This window comes from Oncorhynchus gorbuscha, linkage group LG02 (assembly GCF_021184085.1).
Source record: "Oncorhynchus gorbuscha isolate QuinsamMale2020 ecotype Even-year linkage group LG02, OgorEven_v1.0, whole genome shotgun sequence".
Classification (NCBI taxonomy): domain Eukaryota; kingdom Metazoa; phylum Chordata; class Actinopteri; order Salmoniformes; family Salmonidae; genus Oncorhynchus; species Oncorhynchus gorbuscha.
Genome location: NC_060174.1, coordinates 104,465,637 through 104,487,258, shown reverse-complemented (window position 1 = coordinate 104,487,258; position 21,622 = coordinate 104,465,637). Strand labels below are relative to the sequence as shown.

The window sequence follows — 21,622 nt, the reverse complement described above, 5'->3', positions numbered from 1 at the left end:
ATTGCAAATCAAACAAATTCAATTGATGAGGCAAAGTTGTTTTATTTATTAGAAAAACACTAGTGGATATAATTAACCAGCATATATAATATAAAGTCACCCTGTCATATCCGCCACTATAATCGTTTGACTTTCAACACACTCAGGTCAGATTGTTTATCATCCAATGAAACAACACAAATATTTCAGTCAACAATGACGTTTCAATCAAACATATGACTATTGGTTATCCTGTAAACCTATACCACCCATTTAAACAATCAATCTTGTTTTGGGACTTTCTTGATCTGTGTTATAATATTCCCCATAAGAAATATTTTAGGAATCACATGTTAAGATGACCTTCAAGATCTAAATGTGGCATTCATTTAGTTTAAAGACAATATTATTTCCGTATTTATTTATTTATTTTTTCAATAGAAAGATCGATGGGTGAAGAATGCCATGTCAACACAACAGACACCCTGTTCAAATCCCGCCGCTTCAAATCCCGCCGCTTCAGCTTCAAATCCTCCGGTTGCTCTGAACAACAATACAAAAAGAGAAGAGCGAATAGATACAATCCATTTCATACCATTCGAGACATTTTACAAGTGTATCAAAGACCTGAGTAATCAAATCCTACTATATAATCTCCATGCATTGCATGATCAATGTACGAGTACACCTACTTGACATGGTTTAGCATGAATTTGTGCAACAGTGCTCCGCATTTAAACAGGATAACTGATGTGACCAACTTCACAATAAGATTTGAAGTCCATTTACCCAGAGGGTCACTGCATCGGTCTCTGGAGTTGCCAGTTACGTACTGTAAGTTACTGCAGCAGGAGCATGCATCAGGTAATAGTGAGTGAACAGATTTTGAAAAAGCAGGCATTTGTTATTGATAGGTGAGAATTGTCTGTTAATTGAACGATTAGAATTTCCCGCCCTGAAACATATAATTGTATGGAATTGATTAGAATGTATAAAATCATAATCAGTACATGTGTAGTTCTAGTCAGAATTAGGGTAAAGCAATATGTCTTTATGGTATTTTAAACAGACTGTCTGAGCTTGGTGACGACCTGACTAGAGATTTGGGAGAGAATGTCTCAAGGACAAGGTCACTATCTCTGTCGGCTGGGTAGTGAGACAGACAGTGTGTGCATGTGTGGGCGTGAGAAGTCAGTATAAAATGAATTGATTTGTATTCAGAACGTTCCGTGAATTTTTTAAATATTTTTTTAACCTTTATTGAACCAGGCAAGAACAAATTCTTATTTTCAATGACGGCCTAGGAACAGTGGGTTAACTGCCTGTTCAGGGACAGAACGACAGATTTGTAACTTGTCAGTTCGGGGGTTTGAACTTGCAACCTTCCGGTTACTAGTCCAACGCTCTAACCACTAGGCTACCCTGCCGCCCCAAAACCTTTGACTATTTAGCTGGGCCTCCGTCTGTTTCATTCGACCAGGATCTTACAAATTCTGGTTTGCAGACAGAGTAATATAATTCAATTGGGTGATGTACCTGGAGAACATAATTCTCTTATCAGTTAATGAACTGACAGATGAACTGACAGAATGAACTGACAGAACTGACCTCAACTGACAGATGCCATAATGTATTTACCCAGCCAGACACACACACACACCTGCCACACTATGACCGCCCACCTCAAATGATGTGGACAGATGTCTTGGTATCCTTTTAGGACAAATGATAAAATGAGTCATTTTTAGTCAGCAATATGACTTATTTCCCTGGTAGTTGATGTAGATGTGTGTGACTAAACTCAATGAAGACAAAAAGTCAACCTCTATGCCCAAGTGTTTATGTAAACTGCTGCTTATATATCTAATTCAATCCTGTGATATATCTATATTTTTCAACAGAAAATATTATGTACATGGAATGGCATTGATGTTATATGTGTCCCCTGTTTTTTAAGCAAGTGACAAACAGCCAATAAGTTAGACCAGGGGCCAGAATTTAAATATGAACAGCCAATTCAAGTCAGTTGTTGAATATATTTGTTTGAAGGAATAACCATGCCATCCCACTTCTGTGGGTTAAATCTATGTTGCTATGAAACATGCAGATATTTAGAATCAGTGTTTTAACTCAAATCATGATGAAACCTCATTTCTGGTTGTGAAGCAAATATGTGGCAACAGGCAACGATTAGCCAACAGGTAGAGGAGAGTAGAATGAAGAACGAGAAGGTCGGTTCGTAACCATAGTAACGGGAACGTTAGTTCGTAACCATAGTAACGTTCTAGGCCAGGGGGATCTCTCTCTTCTATGGTTCAGCAGACGTCTGCTGTAATAAAACAGGGCCGCTTTCCCATGACTAGGAAGAAGAACCCAGAGAAGAACCCTCACTCAGACCTCCCTCTACTTTCCCATGACTAGGAAAAAGAACCCAGAGAAGAACCCTCACTCAGACCTCCCTCTACTTTCCCATGACTAGGAAAAAGAACCCAGAGAAGAACCCTCACTCAGACCTCCCTCTACTTTCCCATGACTAGGAAAAAGAACCCAGAGAAGAACCCTCACTCAGACCTCCCTCTACTTGGCTGAATTTAGACAGGCAGCCCAATTCTGATCCCCCCCCCTCCCCCACACTAATTGCTCTTATTAACCAATCACATCAAATATGTTTCAGAGCGGATCTGATTATTCAAAAGATCAATTAGTAAAAATAAAAAAAAGTTTAGAATTGGGCTGCTTGTCTGAACGCTGCCAAACCAAATGCTAAATGTTCTGTCTTCGACTGGCACACACACACACACACACACACACACACACACACACACACACACACACACACACACACACACACACACACACACACACACACACACACACACACACACACACACACACACACACACACACACACACACACACACACAACTGACGAATCTTTGTGTAAACAAAAACGAGCGATTCAGCAAACAGGAAAGAGTAGAAAGATGTTCTTCCCATCATGCCTCCATCCAGTTTCTATTGACACTGAGGGAGAGGTGGGGCAGGTGTGTCACTGCTCAGGGAGCTTTGGTTCTGCTGTAGTCTCTTATCACCCCCGAGTTCTGTCCAATCAGAGGCTAGCTCTTGGTGGGGCGTAACTTCCGGCGGAAGTACTCAGGCGCGGCCTCGACCAGCCAATCAGCATCCACCAGACACAGGTCCCTCATGTAGCACTTTGAGGTGTGCAGGAGCTCGTTGAAGACCACGTAGGCAGGCTTGGCCTGGAAGAGGACAGAGGAGGGGTGGATGGCAACAGGCTGGTGGGTATCCAGGGCCGTGTAGCTGCCATCTGGCTGTAGCTCTGCAGCGTTCACAAACAGACCGTGGGCCAGGCAGCGACGCACGCTCCCCGTGTCTGACCCACACGACTCCAGCTTCATGCTCAGCTGGTACACAGAGGGGAGAAGGAGATTATGTGTGAAAAGAGATAAATCACACGGAAATATCATGGACTTGTTCAGGTGAAAGATAACCATGTTTGAATTCATCAGCCGGTTAGAGTTTAAATGTTGCCGCCAACACATTTGGAAAAATTGCAGTGTGCCGATTCCCCTCATGCTGATGAACAGCCATGTTCGCAGAACTGGTTACTTGTGATGTTAGGGACTTGTTCTCCTACCTTAAGGCAGATCTCTCGGAGCTGTGCACGGACCTCTCCAACCATGCTCATGTTCCTGCTGTTGACAAAGTTCTCCCGACACCACTCCTACGACACACACATCAGAGCCTGCACTGAAAACACCATCTAGAGACCATAACACTTCATCAATAAACACGAGGGGCTGAACATCTGGACTCAAAAAACAACGGAGAAGCAATTAGTTCATCTACCCCCTTTTTCTCCCCAATTTCGTGGTTTCCAATTGGTAGTTACAGTCTTGTCTCATCGCTGCAACTCCCGTACGGACTCGGGAGAGGCGAAGGTCGAGAGCCGTGCGTCCTCCGAAACACGACCCAACCAAGCCGCACTGCTTCTTGACACAATGCCCACTTAACCCAGAAGACAGCCGCACCAATGTGTCGGAGGAAACACCGTACACCTGGTGACCATGTCAGCGTGCACTGCGCCCGGCACGCCACACTAGTGCGCGATGGGACAAGGACATCACTGCCGACCAAACCGTCCCCTAACCCGGACAACGCTGGGCCAATTGTGCGTCGCCCCACGGGTCTCCCGGTTGCCGCCGGGTGCGACAGAGCCTGGGACTCGAACCCAGAATCTCTAGTCGCACAGCTAGCACTGTGATGCGGCGCCTTAGATCACTGCACCACTTCAGGAGACCTGGTCTGGGGACCAGACCCTACAATGTCCAGAGATATTGTACAGACTGTATGAAGACACCTAAAGGCCTCTTCGTTCTGACCCCTGACCTTGTTGGCGTTTACTTTCTTGAAGGCTCTGTAGATGTTGAGCAGGGTCAAGTGATCTCCCTCGCTGGTGGTGAACTTCTTGCGTGCGGCGAGGCACTCCTCTCGGCGTGCGGGCGGGTTGTAGAGCACCGAGTCCACTGACAGCAGAGACACGATGGTCAGCACCTCCTCGGAACACTGGAAGTCTGGTGACAGTAAGATGGTCTGTAGACACACACACACACACACACACACACACACACACACACACACACACACACACACACACACACACACACACACACACACACACACACACACACACACACACACACACACACACACACACACACACACACACACGAGAGAGAGAGAGAACGAGAGAGAGAGAGAGAGAGAGAAAGAACGAGAAAGACAGAGAGACAGAACGAGAAAGACAGAGAGAGACAGAACGAGAAAGACAGAGAGAGACAGAACGAGCAAGACAGAGAGAGAGACAGAACGAGCAAGACAGAGAGAGAGACAGAACGAGAAAGACAGAGAGAGAGACAGAACGAGAAAGACAGAGAGAGAGACAGAACGAGAAAGACAGAGAGAGAGACAGAACGAGAAAGACAGAGAGAGAGACAGAACGAGAAAGACAGAGAGAGAGACAGAACGAGAAAGACAGAGAGAGAGACAGAACGAGCAAGACAGAGAGAGAGACAGAACGAGAAAGACAGAGAGAGACAGAACGAGCAAGACAAGAGAGAGAGACAGAACGAGCAAGACAGAGAGAGACAGAACGAGCAAGACAGAGAGAGAGACAGAACGAGCAAGACAGAGAGAGACAGAACGAGCAAGACAGAGAGAGAGACAGAACGAGCAAGACAGAGAGAGAGACAGAACGAGAAAGACAGAGAGAGACAGAACGAGAAAGACAGAGAGAGAGACAGAACGAGAAAGACAGAGAGAGAGACAGAACGAGCAAGACAAGAGAGAGAGACAGAACGAGCAAGACAGAGAGAGACAGAACGAGCAAGACAAGAGAGAGAGACAGAACGAGCAAGACAGAGAGAGACAGAACGAGCAAGACAGAGAGAGAGACAGAACGAGCAAGACAGAGAGAGACAGAACGAGAAAGAATGAGAAAGACAGAGAGACAGAACGAGAAAGACAGAGAGACAGAACGAGAAAGACAGAGAGACAGAACGAGAAAGACAGAGAGAGACAGAAACAGAGACAGTCAGAAAGAATGTTTTAATCCAGTATTTATTGTCATGGCTCCTTATAAACAAAGGAAAGGGGGATGCCTAGTCAGTTGCAGAACTGAAGGCTCATTTCCTGTGTGTCTATCTTACCTTGGCATAGCGTGGCTCCAGGGGGAAGCTGGCCATCTTCTTGCCCAAAGGAGTGAGGGTGACCTGCTCACCTTTCCTCCCTACAGCCCCGAGCAGATCAAGCTGCTCCACAGCCGAACGCATCGCCTCTGAACAGTCACATCACACCCACAACATTACATTATTAAAACCATCTCTGACCAGTCGCATCACACCCACAACATTACATTATTACAACCATCTCTGACCAGTCACATCACACCCACCTCTGACCAGTCACATCACACCCACAACATTACATTATTAAAACCATCTCTGACCAGTCACATCACACCCACAACATTACATTATTAAAACCATCTCTGACCAGTCACATCACACCCACAACATTACATTATTAAAACCATCTCTGACCAGTCACATCACACCCACCTCTGACCAGTCACATCACACCCACAACATTACATTATTAAAACCATCTCTGACCAGTCACATCACACCCACCTCTGACCAGTCACATCACACCCACAACATTACATTATTAAAACCATCTCTGACCAGTCACATCACACCCACCTCTGACCAGTCACATCACACCCACAACATTACATTATTAAAACCATCTCTGACCAGTCACATCACACCCACCACTGACCAGTCACATCACACCCACAACATTACATTATTAAAACCATCTCTGACCAGTCACATCACACCCATCTCTGACCAGTCACATCACACCCACCTCTGACCAGTCACATCACACCCACAACATTACATTATTAAAACCATCTCTGACCAGTCACATGACATTATTACAACCGTCTCTGACCAGTCGCATCACACCCACAACATTACATTATTAAAACCATCTCTGACCAGTCACATGACATTATTACAACCGTCTCTGACCAGTCACATGACATTATTACAACCGTCTCTGACCAGTCACATGACATTATTACAACCGTCTCTGACCAGTCACATGACATTATTACAACCACCTCTGACCAGTCACATGACATTATTACAACCACCTCTGACCAGTCACATGACATTATTACAACCATCTCTGACCAGTCACATGACATTATTACAACCATCTCTGACCAGTCACATGACATTATTACAACCATCTCTGACCAGTCACATGACATTATTACAACCGTCTCTGACCAGTCACATGACATTATTACAACCGTCTCTGACCAGTCACATGACATTATTACAACCGTCTCTGACCAGTCACATGACATTATTACAACCGTCTCTGACCAGTCACATGACATTATTACAACCGTCTCTGACCAGTCACATGACATTATTACAACCGTCTCTGACCAGTCACATGACATTATTACAACCGTCTCTGACCAGTCGCATCACACCCACAACATTATTACAACCGTCCCTGACCAGTCACATGACATTATTACAACCATCTCTGACCAGTCACATGACATTATTACAACCATCTCTGACCAGTCACATCACACCCACAACATTATTACAACCATCTCTGACCAGTCACATGACATTATTACAACCATCTCTGACCAGTCACATCACACCCACAACATTATTACAACCATCTCTGACCAGTCACATGACATTATTACAACCATCTCTGACTAGTCACATCACACCCACAACATTATTACAACCATCTCTGACCAGTCACATGACATTATTACAACCATCTCTGACCAGTCACATCACACCCACAACATTATTACAACCATCTCTGACCAGTCACATGACATTATTACAACCATCTCTGACCAGTCACATCACACCCACAACATTATTACAACCATCTCTGACCAGTCACATGACATTATTACAACCATCTCTGACCAGTCGCATCACACCCACAACATTATTACAACCATCTCTGACCAGTCACATGACATTATTACAACCATCTCTGACCAGTCGCATCACACCCACAACATTACATTCTGACCAAACACAACAACACGAAACAAAACTGCAACACAACTAACTCTTATCTGAGCCAACAACGCAGTGGATTAATACCCCTTTTAATGGATTCTACCATGTCTGATGACTTCATCGTCACAGTGAAGACACGCTGCTTACCAGGAGAAGGCTTAGACATGAAGTCAAAGTTCATCACGTCAGGAATCCCCAGCGCCAGAAGCTGTAGCATGACACTGGCCAGGTTACACCTGCAGAGAGAACACAACAGCAGAACAGTCCATCACATCGACAGAGACATGTTGCAATTGATACTGCAGCAACAACCGGGTCGTGTTCATTAGAGCACACTGTAGCAAAAACCTTTCGCAACGGAGATTTAAAAAAAAACTATTTAAACAAGCATTTCTTATTGGACATGTTGAGACGGTACTTCTCTGGTTGGCATCTATTGAAAAGAGTTCTGTTCTCTTCCAACAGGTCAACAGTGACAACACTTGCTTTGGTTGCTCATATACATTTGTCCACCTGATCCAACTCCAGCCATGCTGGACCAACCTCCATCACAGGCATGGGGATCTAACTCTGTGTGTGTGTGTGGTGTGTGTGTGTCTGTGTGTGTGGTGTGTCTGTGTGTCTGTGTCTGTGTCTGTGTGTGTGTGTGTGTGTGTGTGTGGTGTGTCTGTGTGTGTGTGTAGCTGAGTGTGTGTCTGTGTGTCTGTGTGTGTAGCTGAGTGTGTGTCTGTGTGTGTGTAGCTGAGTGTGTGTCTGTGTGTGTGGGTAGCTGAGTGTGTGTGTGTAGCTGAGTGTGTGTCTGTGTGTGTGGGTAGCTGAGTGTGTGTGGGTAGCTGAGTGTGTGTCTGTGTGTGTGGGTAGCTGAGTGTGTGTCTGTGTGTGTGTAGCTGAGTGTGTGTGTGTGTGTGTGTGTGTGTGTGTGTGTGTGTGTGTGTGTGTGTGTGTGTGTGTGTGTGTGTGTGTGTGTGTGTGTGTGTGTGTGTGTGTGTGTGTGTGTGTGTGTGTGTGTGTGTGTGTGTGTGTGTGTGTGTGTGTGTGTGTGTGTCTGTCCTACCTTTGTATCTCAGGCACGGTCATGGGGATGAGGTTGTCAAACTCATCCTCGGTGTAGAGACGGTAGACAGAGCCGGCGTCCTCTCTGCCAGCCCTGCCCGCCCTCTGCCACGCCTGGGCTTTAGATACCCGCTGTACTGCCAACACCTCCAGACCGCTCTCTGAGGGGCGGATAGCAAGGTACATCACAATGGAAATAAATCTCTGAGGGGCGGATAGCAAGGTACATCACAATGGAAATAAATCTCTGAGGGGCGGATAGCAAGGTACATCACAATGGAAATAAATCTCTGAGGGGCGGATAGCAAGGTACATCACAATGGAAATAAATCTCTGGGGGGCAGATAACAAGGTACATCACAATGGAAATAAATCTCTGAGGGGCGAATAACAAGGTACATCACAATGGAAATAAATCTCTGAGGGGCGGATAACAAGGTACATCACAATGGAAATAAATCTCTGGGGGGCGGATAACAAGGTACATCACAATGGAAATACATCTCTCTTATCTTTTTTTATCTTCAATCCTTAAAAAAAATAATGTTTTAATATGTGTGTGTATTGTTTTGTTTTTTTCAAAAAGTTAATATTAATTATCAGATCAAATGAATTCATCCATTCACACCAGGGGCTACAGAACTGAGTGCCTGACAAGTAGAGAAACGGATAGGAAGTGAGGCGAAACAGCTTTGTGTTCTGTCACAATGTGAAGTCTCACCTGGGTTGAAGCGTTTTGCTTTCACCATGCCTGTGTCAATGACGTATTTGATCCCCGAGATGGTGATCGACGTCTCTGCAATGTTGGTTGACAGGATTACCTTCCTACAACCCTGGCAAAACAAAGCAAAAACACAAGAGGACAATAGATACAAGTTCAACTGTCCAGTATTTCCAGATTTCTATGAAATAATGATTTACAATATGAGTGAAATAGTTTTCCTTCCAGATGTTTTTTTTTTTTTTTTTTTTAAACCTCCCTCTAATTTAGGCCACAAGTACGAGAACTGGATGAGTCAACAACATTATTCAGGTAGGAGTTAACAGAATATTCACTTTTTAAACAGATTGTCACTGGACAGTGACTTCAATATGAAGCCTTAGTTGCTCGAGGAGACCATGCATCACAAATAAATGATTGCAGGATATTGTACCGGGACCTCCAAGGGGGGGGTGTAGGTGTATCCTACCTTAGGGGCAGGCTGAAAGACCCTGAGCTGCTGAGCAGGGGGTAGGGAGGCGTACAGAGGGATGACAGTCATGGGACCACAGCTGTCAGGGAGGTGCTTGGCGATGTCACGGCAGGTACGAGCCAGCGCCTCTATCTCCTCCTGTCCTGTCATGAACACCAGGATGTCATGTGACGCAGGGGCTTCCTGTTCAGGACGGACGCATCACAACCACAATCTTGTCTGTCATCATACGTTGATTTGGAATCGTGTCCAACTTGTGTTTTTCAGGAAGGTATTATTCATGTTATGAGGTTAAGATATACACAGACCCCAGACCCCATACACCGCCTGCTACGTTAGGTTAAGATACACACAGACCTCATACACAGACCCCATACACAGACCCCATACACAGACCCCATACACAGACCCCATACACAGACCCCATACAAAGACCCCATACACAGACCCCATACACAGACCCCATACACAGACCCCATACACCGCCTGCTACGTTAGTTTAGACATACACAGACCCCATACACCCCCTGCTACGTTAGGTTAGATACACACAGACCCCATACACCGCCTGCTACGTTAGGTACACACAGACACCATACACCCCCTGCTACGTTAGGTTAGATATACACAGACCCCATACACCGCCTGCTACGTTAGGTTAGATATACACAGACCCCATACACCGCCTGCTACGTTAGGTTAGATATACACAGACCCCATACACAGACCCCATACACCGCCTGCTACGTTAGGTTAGATACACACAGACCCCATACACCGCCTGCCACGTTAGGTTAGATACACACAGACCCCATACACCGCCTGCCACGTTAGGTTAGATACACACAGACACCATACACCGCCTGCTGCAGTAGTTTTCATGAAGCAAATATTAAACCTAGTTCACATCACAAACGTGGTAATTAACTGCAATGCCCATAATTGGCCATTGGCCTGTTTCTTTTCCCGGCACGAACAGAGATGGATACACTTTAACGTCTGCTCCGTTAAGTCACATGTCCATACCTGATGGATCTGGAAGACTGAGACCAGGGCAGCCTGCAGGTAGTCCGACTGGGGCTGCTTGGTGTAGTACATCTGGATGGGGTGCTGCCTGCCCTCCAGGTACAGCACAGGGGACTTGTTGAAGTACTGAGAGAACAGGTCCACATCCATGGTGGCTGACATCACAATCACCTACAACGGTACATTGAAGAGGCAATATACCAGATTTATTTACAAAGCCTTTAAAACATTTTTTTTTAACACCAATCTTGAAGTGTGTCGTGGAAGGATCAGAATTTGTTGGTAACATTTGTAAGCTGTTTAATATTCATCAAATGTGTGTAAGTTACTTCTCATCAGAATGGTATTTTTGTGTAATTCTGTGGCGAGGTTGCAGTTATCTGTTCTATGTCAAAACTAAGTTGCATGGGCCACGGAGAGGGGAGAGGTCAAAGTGTCATCATCTAATGTTGTTTCTATCTTACCATATAGTTTGTCCAGGAGGTTTTATTTAGAGTGGGTTGTATATAAATGACAATTTGATATATGCCTGTTGATATGGAGGATTTGGTTTATGGTTCTGGGGTTTGGGAAAGGAGACAAAGCTGAACGATGAATTGTGTCTATGCTGTCTGACTATGTGTGTCTTTGCTATTAAAAGGAACTCAGTTGCATTGTAAGGGGACTCTCTGAGAATTCACTGGGGAGACACTGAATTTATCTGAGAGTCACGGGATTGTGATAAGAGCTCATATAATTAAAGATGGATTTTTATAACCAACTCTGACGTGTGTGTGTGGTTTGCTCCCATGATTAGGTAAATAGAGGAAATTTCCACGACAAGTGGTCTTGGGAGAGTATGTTTGATTTTTTACATTGGGTGCTTTGACAATGGAACACCAGATCTCTCACACACACACACACACACACACACACACACACACGCACACGCACACACACACACACACACACACACACACACACACACACACACACACACACACACACACACACACACACACACACACACACACACAGTACACACACCCTAGTGGCCTAGCCTGGAATTCAAAGTGATATGTTCTGTTTCACCATTGTTTCAGATCGTATCACTTTTTAGATTCCAGGCTACTGAGGGCTAGCAATGACCTACCTTGAGGGGGACCTTGTTCTGTTCTCTGCGTTTGCGCTGGGCAGCCTTCACCACTCCGAAAAGCACGTCAGTGTGCACAGTGCGCTCGTGGGCCTCATCCAGCACCACCACGGTGTAGCGTAGCAGTAAGGGGTCTCCTATGGCCTCACGCAGGAGCATACCATCTGTCATGAACTTCAGCTTCGTCTCCGAGGAGGTGACATCCTCAAATCGCACCGTGTAGCCGACCTGAAAAGGAGGATTTCTCCCTGATTTGATTGGTTGGTTTCAGCGTTGAGAGTTTTTTACAAGACTGAAGTTTTGTACAAGACTTATAAAACTACAAGACAAGGATTGTCGTTAGGTACATGCAGCCACTGATGATGATCATGATGATGATGCAATCACCACATTGCTACTGAATGAAGTACAAAAACACGTGTTCTACTAGAGTTTGACCACCACAGATTGTTAAAAAAAACACACAAAAAAAAAACTGTTTTTACGCACCAGCTTCCCCAGCTGAGTTCTCTTCTCCTCTGCTACCCTCGTTGCCAGGGAGATAGCTGCCACTCGGCGGGGTTGTGTCACAGCGACGATGCCCTGTCGCGCGATGCCAGCTTCATACAGGTACTGAGGAATCTGAGTGGTCTTCCCAGAACCCGTCTCACCTGAGGGACCGGGCATCGGGAAGACACAATGGTTTGAGTCAGCCAATGTTACAATAGTTGAAGGCAAACAGTCATCAAAAAGAAAGGAGGATCAAGGCCCTCTTCATATAATTAATTAAAATGCCTTTATTAGTATGGCATGTTACATAGAAACAAAGTTTTTTTAAACCGATGCGTTTCGGCTGCATGGCCTTCGTCAGGGAGTAAAATCTACAGTATATGATGATTACAAACACATGAACAATCAACACTGGTACTCAGATGAACAAGGAGGAATTTGTTCAATAAAAATAAATGCAAAATTTAAAAAATATATATAAATATTAAAAACCACATGAACAATCAACACTGGTACAGGAGGGACCTCTGAATTTGTTCAATAAAAATAAATACAAAATTAAAAAAATATATATAAATATTAAAAACTTGCTTTCGTTGCAAAACATTTTTTCGACTAATGCTTTTTACAACCCAGCTGAGTCCTGGGGTATGTAGGATCCACACAGAAGCCAAACAAATAATCAAATCAAATTGTATTTGTAAACAACAGGTGTAGACTAAAGGCATCCCAGCTGAAACACTTCTGAGGAGTGTGTGCATATATTTTTGACAACGTTTATTTTTGTTTGTTTCGGTGAGGGGTTTTTTCCAGAGCCGAAGTAACCCTTTTCCGGACCCGTCCCAACACGGCAGAGAGAAACATTTAGAAATAATAGAAAAATAACACAAAACTGAGGAATAAATACACAATGAGTAACATTAATTTGGGTGGCAGGTGGCCTAGTGGTTAGATCAGTAACCGAAAGGTTGCTAGATCGAATCCCTGAGCTGACAAGGTACAAATCTGTCATTCTGCCCCTGAACAAGGCAGTTAACCCACTGTTCATTGTAAATAAGAATTAGTTCTTAACTGACTTGCCTAGTTAAATAAAAAGTAAAAGACTAAATGTAAAATCGTATAATAATAACACCGTGGCTTTATACACAGTGTAAGTACCGAGTCAACGTGAGGTAATTGAGGTAGATATGTAAAATGCGGTGAACTTGCCAGTTTTAGCTGCAATGACTCCAACCAAACGGCAAAACATCTCCATTGGAATTAGGACTTTGATCTTTCCAAAACATCTCCATTGGAATTAGGACTTTGATCTTTCCAAAACATCTCCATTGGAATTAGGACTTTGATCTTTCCAAAACATCTCCATTGGAATTAGGACTTTGATCTTTCCAAAACATCTCCATTGGAATTAGGACTTTGATCTTTCCAAAACATCTCCATTGGAATTAGGACTTTGATCTTTCCAAAAAATCTCCATTGGAATTAGGACTTTGATCTTTCCAAAACATCTCCATTGGAATTAGGACTTTGATCTTTCCAAAACATCTCCATTGGAATTAGGACTTTGATCTTTCCAAAACATCTCCATTGGAATTAGGACTTTGATCTTTCCAAAACATCTCCATTGGAATTAGGACTTTGATCTTTCCAAAACATCTCCATTGGAATTAGGACTTTGATCTTTCCAAAACATCTCCATTGGAATTAGGACTTTGATCTTTCCAAAACATATTGCTTTGATCTTTTGTTGCCATTTTTGTGTTAAGACTTGATTGTGTGTTTTTTGATCATTGTCTTGCTGCATGACCCATCTTCAGCTTTGACAAAAGGTGCTTCAACAAAGTCAAGGGGTCTGAATACTTTATGTAAACACATTCTACAAACCTGTTTCTCTGTTTTGTCATTATGTTGTCTGTAGAAAACAATTTCATCCATTAAGGCTTGTAACATAAACGTGGAAAAAGTCAAGGGGTCTGAATATTTTCAGAAGGCGATGTATATCATTGGGGTGGAAACTGTTCAGGGTAGAGGTTAACCAATTATAATGTTCAATTATTCAATTTTCAACGCCGATGCCGATTAATTGGCCGATATATATATATATAAAATACTGACAATTACAACAATACTGAATAAACACTGTTTTCCCCACCTTTATTTAACCAGGTAGGCTAGTTGAGAACACCTTTATTTAACCAGGTAGGCTAGTTGAGAAAAACCTTTATTTAACCAGGTAGGCCAGTTGAGAACACCTTTATTTAACCAGGTAGGCCAGTTGAGAACACCTTTATTTAACCAGGTAGGCTAGTTGAGAACACCTTTATTTAACCAGGTAGGCTAGTTGAAAACACCTTTATTTAACCAGGTAGGCTAGTTGAAAACACCTTTATTTAACCAGGTAGGCTAGTTGAGAACACCTTTATTTAACCAGGTAGGCTAGTTGAGAACACCTTTATTTAACCAGGTACGCCAGTTGAGAACACCTTTATTTAACCAGGTAGGCCAGTTGAGAACACCTTTATTTAACCAGGTAAGCTAGTTGAGAACACCTTTATTTAACCAGGTAGGCTAGTTGAGAACACCTTTATTTAACCAGGTAGGCTAGTTGAGAACACCTTTATTTAACCAGGTAGGCTAGTTGAGAACACCTTTATTTAACCAGGTAGGCTAGTTGAGAACACCTTTATTTAACCAGGTAGGCTAGTTGAAAACACCTTTATTTAACCAGGTAGGCTAGTTGAAAACACCTTTATTTAACCAGGTAGGCTAGTTGAGAACACCTTTATTTAACCAGGTAGGCTAGTTGAAAACACCTTTATTTAACCAGGTAGGCTAGTTGAAAACACCTTTATTTAACCAGGTAGGCTAGTTGAGAACACCTTTATTTAACCAGGTAGGCTAGTTGAAAACACCTTTATTTAACCAGGTAGGCTAGTTGAAAACACCTTTATTTAACCAGGTAGGCTAGTTGAGAACACCTTTATTTAACCAGGTAGGCTAGTTGAAAACACCTTTATTTAACCAGGTAGGCTAGTTGAAAACACCTTTATTTAACCAGGTAGGCTAGTTGAGAACACCTTTATTTAACCAGGTAGGCTAGTTGAGAAAACCTTTATTTAACCAGGTAGGCTAGTTGAGAACAAGTTCTCATTTACAACTGTGACCTGGCCAAGATAAAGCAAAGCAGTGTGACACAAACAACAACACAGAGTTGCACATGGAATAAACAAACATACAGTCAATAATACAGTAGAAAAAAGTATATATACAGTGTGTGCAAATGAGGTAAGATAAGGGAGGTAAGGCAATAAATAGGCCATGGCGGCGAAGTAATTACAATATGGCATTAATACTGGAGTGGTAGATGTGCAGAAGATGAATAGGAAGCGAGGGCCAGCCAACGAGAGCGTACAGGTCACAGTGGTGGATAGTATATGGGGCTTTGGTGACAAAACGGATGGCACTGTGATAGACTGCAACCAATTTGTTGAGTAAAGTATTGGAGGCTATTTTGTAAATGACATAGCCGAAGTCGAGGATCGGTAGGATGGTCAGTTTTACGAGGGTGTGTTTGGCAGCATGAGTGAAGGATGGTTTGTTGCGAAATAGGAAGCCAATTATAGATTTAATTTTGGACTGAAGATGCTTAATGTGAGTCTGGAAGGAGAGTTTACAGTCTAACCAGACACCTAGGTATTTGTAGTTGTCCACATATTCTAAGTCAGAGTAGTGATGCTGGACGGGCGGGCAGCGATCGGTTCAAGAGCATGCATTTAGTACTACTTGAATTTCAGAGCAGTTGGAGGCCACAGGAGAGTTGTATGGCATTGAAGCATGCCTGGAGGGTTGTTAACACAGTGTCCAAAGAGGGGCCAGGTGTATACAGAATGGTGTTGTCTGCGTAGAGGTGGATCAGAGAATCCCCAGCAGCGAGAGCAACATCATTGATGAATACAGAGAAGAGAGTCGGCCCGAGAATTGAACTCTGTGGCACCCCCATAGAGAGTGCCAGAGGTCTGGACAACAGGCCCTCCGATTTGACACACTGAACTCTATCAGTGATGGTGAATGATGGTGAACCAGGCGAGGCAGTCATTTGAGAAACCAAGGCTGTTGAGTCTGCCGAAAAGAATGTGGTGATTGACAGAGTCGAAAGCCTTGGCCAGGTCGATGAATACAGCTGCACAGTATTGTCTCTTATCGATGGTGGTTATGATGTTGTTTAGGACCTTGAGCGTGGCTGAGGTGCACCCATGACCAGCTCTGAAACCAGATTGCATATTGCATATCGGAGAAGGTACGGTGGGATTCAAAATGGTCGGTAATCTGTTTGTTGACTTGGCTTTCGAAGACCTTAGAAAGACAGGGTAGGATAGATATAGGTCTGTAGCAGTTTGGGTCTAGAGTGTTCCCCCCTTTGAAGAGGTGACCGCGGCAGCTTTCCAATCTTTGGGAATCTCAGACTATACGAAGAGATATTTTACCTTAATATAATACGTCAAATCAAATTAGTCTCAAATGAAACATGTTCAATTTAGTTAAAATAATGCAAATACACAGTGTCGGAGAAGAAAGTAAAAGTGCAATATGTGCCATGTAAAAAAAGCTCATGTTTAAGTTCCTTGCTCAGAGCATGAGAACATATGAAAGCTGGTGGTTCCTTTTTAACATGAGTCTTCAATATTCCCAGGTACGAAGTTTTAGGTTGTAGTTATTATAGGACTATTTCTCTCTATACCATTTGTATTTCATGTACCTTTCCCTATTGGATGTTCTTATAGGCACTATAGTATTTCCAGCCTAATCTCGGGAGTTGATAGGCTTGAAGTCATAAACAGCGCTGTGTTTCAAGCATTGTGAAAAGCTGCTGGCAAACGGAGGAAAGTGTGGTTTGAATGAATGCTTACGATCCTGCTGCTGCCTACCATCGCTCAGTCAGACTGCTCTATCAAACCAGAGACTTAATTATAACATAATAAAAACACACACAGAAATACGAGCCTTTCGTCATTAAGATGGTTAAATCGGTAAACTATAATTTCAAAAACAAAACATGTATTCTTTCAGTGAAATACAGAACCATTGCGTATTTTATCGAACGGGTGAAACCCTAAGTCTAAATACTGCTGTTACATTGCTATGTAATAATTATGTAAAATTCGGGCAAATGAATTACTGTATTTGTTAGGAGAAATGGTCTTCACAGTTCGCAACGAGCCAGACGACCCAAACTGCTGCATATACCCTGACTCCGCTTACACGGAACGCAAGAGAAGTGACACAATTTCAAGCACCGCACTGATTATATGCAACGCAGGACATGCTAGATAAACTAGTAATATCATCAACCATGTGTAGTTAACTAGTGATTATGTTAAGATTGATTGTTTTTATAAGATAAGTTTAATGCTAGCTAGCAACGTATCATGGCTCCTTGCCAGTCTCCTCGTGGATTATAAATCGACCATAATCGGCATCCAAAAATTCTGATTGTTATGAAAACTTGAAAATCTGCCCTAATTAAATCAGCCAATCGGTTGATCTCTAGTTCAGGTTCCAGACATGGTGCGTCGGTACGGCTTACCGTGCAGTAGCAGAGAAAACAGTCTTTGAATTGGGTGGCTGGAGTCTTTGACAATTTTTAGGGCCTTCCTCTGACACCGCCTGGTATGGAGGAGCTGGATGGCAGGATGCTCGGCCCCAGTGATGTACTGGGCCTTGCGCACTACCCCCTGTAGCACCTGTCGGACGCCAAGCAGTTGCCACACCAAATGGTGATGCAGCCAGTCAAGATTCTCTCAATGGTGCAGCTGTAGACCTTTTCTGAGGATCTCAGGGCCCATACTGAATCTTTTCAGCCTCATGAGAGGGAAGAAGCGTTGTCGTGCCTTCATGACTATGTTAGTGTGTGGACCATGAAAATTTCTTAGTGATGTGGACATGGAGGAACTTGAATCTCTCAACCTGCTCCACTAGAGCCCCAGGAACACTTTTGGGGTAAACATTTATTGCAAAACGTTTTGCTACGATATGCGACTAATGAATACACACCTGCTGTACCACTGACAGCAGGTCAAGATTAAGATCACTAGCTATTTATCAGTCATGATTTGACCTTACATTTTCTTCAAGTACTCAGATGACTTGAACGCACCATGGAGGTCAAATCATAACGTCAATGATCTCGGGTCTAAAATTCGGAGCTCTAGAAAGAATTTCAGACTTGGAATTCCGAGTTGGACGACTGTTTAAAACGATTTTTCCCCTCAGTCGGAGCTTGTTTTTTTGGGGAGATTTCCGAGTTCACCGATGTTTTGACTGCGGCATCTGGCTCACGCTCAGGAAACGCAATTACACCAATAATGCAATTAACTAGGGATGCACAATATATCGATATCGGAAGCCGCCGATATTAGCTAAAAATGCCAACATCGGTATCGGCCAGATTTCTAGTTTAACGCTGACGTGCATACCTATATAACGTAGTAATGACGTGCATACCAATATAACGTAGTAATGACGTGCATACCAATATAACTTAGTAATGACGTGCATACCTATATAATGTAGTAATGACGTGCATACCTATATAACGTAGTAATGACGCCAAACCTATATAACGTAGTAATGACGTGCATACCTATATAACGTAGTAATGACGCCAAACCTATATAACGTAGTAATGACGTGCATACCTATATAATGTAGTAATGACGCCAAACCTATATAATGTAGTAATGACGTGCATACCTATATAACGTAGTAATGACGTGCATACCTATATAATGTAGTAATGACGTGCATACCTATATAATGTAGTAATGACGTGCATACCTATATAACGTAGTAATGACGTGCATACCTATATAACGTAGTAATGACGCAAACCTATATAACGTGTAATGACAGTGCATACCTATATAACGTAGTAATGACGCCAAACCTATATAACGTAGTAATGACGTGCATACCTATATAATGTAGTAATGACGTGCATACCTATATAATGTAGTAATGACGTGCATACCTATATAATGTAGTAATGACGTGCATACCTATATAACGTAGTAATGACGTGCATACCTATATAACGTAGTAATGACGCCAAACCTATATAACGTAGTAATGACGTGCATACCTATATAACGTAGTAATGACGCCAAACCTATATAACGTAGTAATGACGCCAAACCTATATAACGTAGTAATGACGCCAAACCTATATAACGTAGTAATGACGCCAAACCTATATAACGTAGTAATGACGTGCATACCTATATAACGTAGTAATGACGTACAATGTGGCACTACACATGTGCAACACAACATTCAACGCGACAACTCTAACTCAATGGCAAGATAATGGATTTCATTGCCCTTGACAATCAACCGTCCTCTGTCGTGGGTGATGTTGGCTTTCGCAGACTGATCGAGCACAGTCACATACTACCAAGTGCACTATTTTTCAGATGTTGCCCTATCGGACTTAAAACAGGAACAGCGTCACTGCTGACATTAGGACCAGCGATGTCAGCCCCATGACCATGCAGAGTCTGACAGCACAGTGGGTCGTCCAGGATTTATAAATAAATAATATGCCATTTAGCTGACGCTTTTATCCAAAGTGACTTACAGTCATGTGTGCATACATTCTATGTATGGTCCCGGGAATCGAACCCACTACCCTGGCGTTACAAGCACCATGCTCTACCAACTGAGCTACAGAAGGACTTCATACTGAGGAAAGTCGTATTGCCTGCTCAGGATTGTGCCATTTGTCATACTGCTGCTGCCATTTCAATGGCATTTGAGAACATGAACACACTAGCTATAGCTAAGTCCATTCAAACAACTGACTGGAGAAACAAGCTCAACTGCTCCTGCAGCACACGAGACACACACAAGCGATTCGGTGGCATTCTCTCTTTACTGTGTCACCACCATACTCAAGACTATGTACATGTACCATTACTTTGATGCAGACAAGAAACAGAAACCCTGTTTCTGAAATGTTACCGGACACAGCAGGACAAGATGGAAACGGACAGTGCGCACAGAGGAAGAGAAGCCACAGACAGACAGAGCTGAAATCTCACTGCTTGACATGCATGATGAAATCCTGGTTGAGAATAGAACGACTGAACAACGAAACAGCACAGCAAGTAGGTGAAAGAAATAGGTTTTGATTATGTTTTACTGGTAATGGAGACATAGGTAAAAAAAATCTCGGAGCATCACTACAATTAACTTTCAACCGATGCAAAACACGCCTACCTAGTCGCCGGGCCAGATTAATCGAATCACCTCCACGAGACAAAGTCAGATTCTTTGTGTATGAGACATTTTGGCCTACTTTGTCGCTCTTTGTATATACACTAAACGTGTAGCTATATCGCCACAAGTGACCGGGAAATAGCCTATGGCGGTAGAGGTATGGAAAGCATACGGGTTGGAACTATTACATCTGCCTGTATGGAATTCTAGCTGTATTGCCAAAATATCCAACCGAAGATCTGCGTCAGGAAACCTGTTGTTTGGCAAGCGTTTATTAACATTTGCAATCCCACCTGTGTTGTGCTACAGTGGCTATTGCATTGCCTTTTGACTAGGTTAAGCCAACTTACCTATCAATACAGCATTATGAAGCTGTCTAAGTTGGTTCATGAGTTGAGACTTCGCCTGGTAAATGGGAAGATTTTTCCTTTGCACGTCTATTGGCACCGATGCATTTTCCTTTCTAGGTAGCAGCATCCCAGGCTTCTTGTCGAGACGGAAAAAAGGAGACCCCGGCTTAAATTTCTTCGCCGGAGGATGATCGGGGTTGTAGGGCATGGTCTAGAGAGAACCGCTTTACAAAGCAAAAACTTAAGGCTTGTTCAAAATGAAATGGAAATATATATTTTATTGGATAAATACAGCCAAGCTACACTGCGGTTGTTTACCTCATCGACACAGCTAAATCCTTCCCACGTGGTAAGTTCCGTCGCAGGAGTTTGACGTCATACACCCCCCTAGCGGTGAGACTGTGCTATGGCAATACAGGCCTACACGCGTCACCTCACCTCCAACATGGGAGCCTAAAATCC

At 43.3% G+C, this 21,622-nt stretch overlaps 1 protein-coding gene across 3 annotated transcripts; it reads right to left on the bottom strand.

Annotated features, from left to right (window-relative positions):
* Positions 1-26: 26 nt before the first annotated feature.
* dhx33 (DEAH (Asp-Glu-Ala-His) box polypeptide 33) lies at positions 27-21,622 on the bottom strand. 3 transcript variants are annotated; one of them, XR_006835051.1, is made up of 13 exons: positions 21,161-21,537; positions 12,537-12,697; positions 12,048-12,275; positions 10,916-11,086; positions 9,887-10,072; positions 9,418-9,529; positions 8,698-8,857; positions 7,791-7,879; positions 5,709-5,836; positions 4,390-4,593; positions 3,638-3,724; positions 2,551-3,404; positions 27-2,492 (listed from the first exon to the last, which is right to left on the bottom strand). XR_006835051.1 is itself a non-coding variant. In XM_046329851.1 (13 exons), the coding sequence occupies exons 2-13, from the start codon at positions 21,366-21,368 to the stop codon at positions 3,096-3,098; spliced, it is 2,043 nt and encodes a 680-aa protein (XP_046185807.1). In that variant the 5' UTR covers positions 21,369-21,384; positions 21,479-21,622; the 3' UTR covers positions 27-3,095. The 3 variants fall into 3 exon arrangements, 2 of the variants coding, with proteins under 2 accessions (XP_046185807.1, XP_046185799.1); XM_046329851.1 differs by having other exon boundaries at positions 27-3,404; positions 21,161-21,384; positions 21,479-21,622; XM_046329843.1 differs by having other exon boundaries at positions 27-3,404.

Excerpts from the sequence above, each read along its gene's own strand:
- dhx33 (XM_046329851.1), bottom strand. The coding sequence starts at position 21,368 with ATGCCCTACAACCCCGATCATCCTCCGGCGAAGAAATTTAAGCCGGGG. Across the intron at positions 4,594-5,708 it reads TGGAGCCACGCTATGCCAAG|ACCATCTTACTGTCACCAGA; the intron begins GTAAGATAGACA and ends GTGTGTCTACAG. Across the intron at positions 3,405-3,637 it reads TCCGAGAGATCTGCCTTAAG|CTGAGCATGAAGCTGGAGTC; the intron begins GTAGGAGAACAA and ends TCTGTGTACCAG.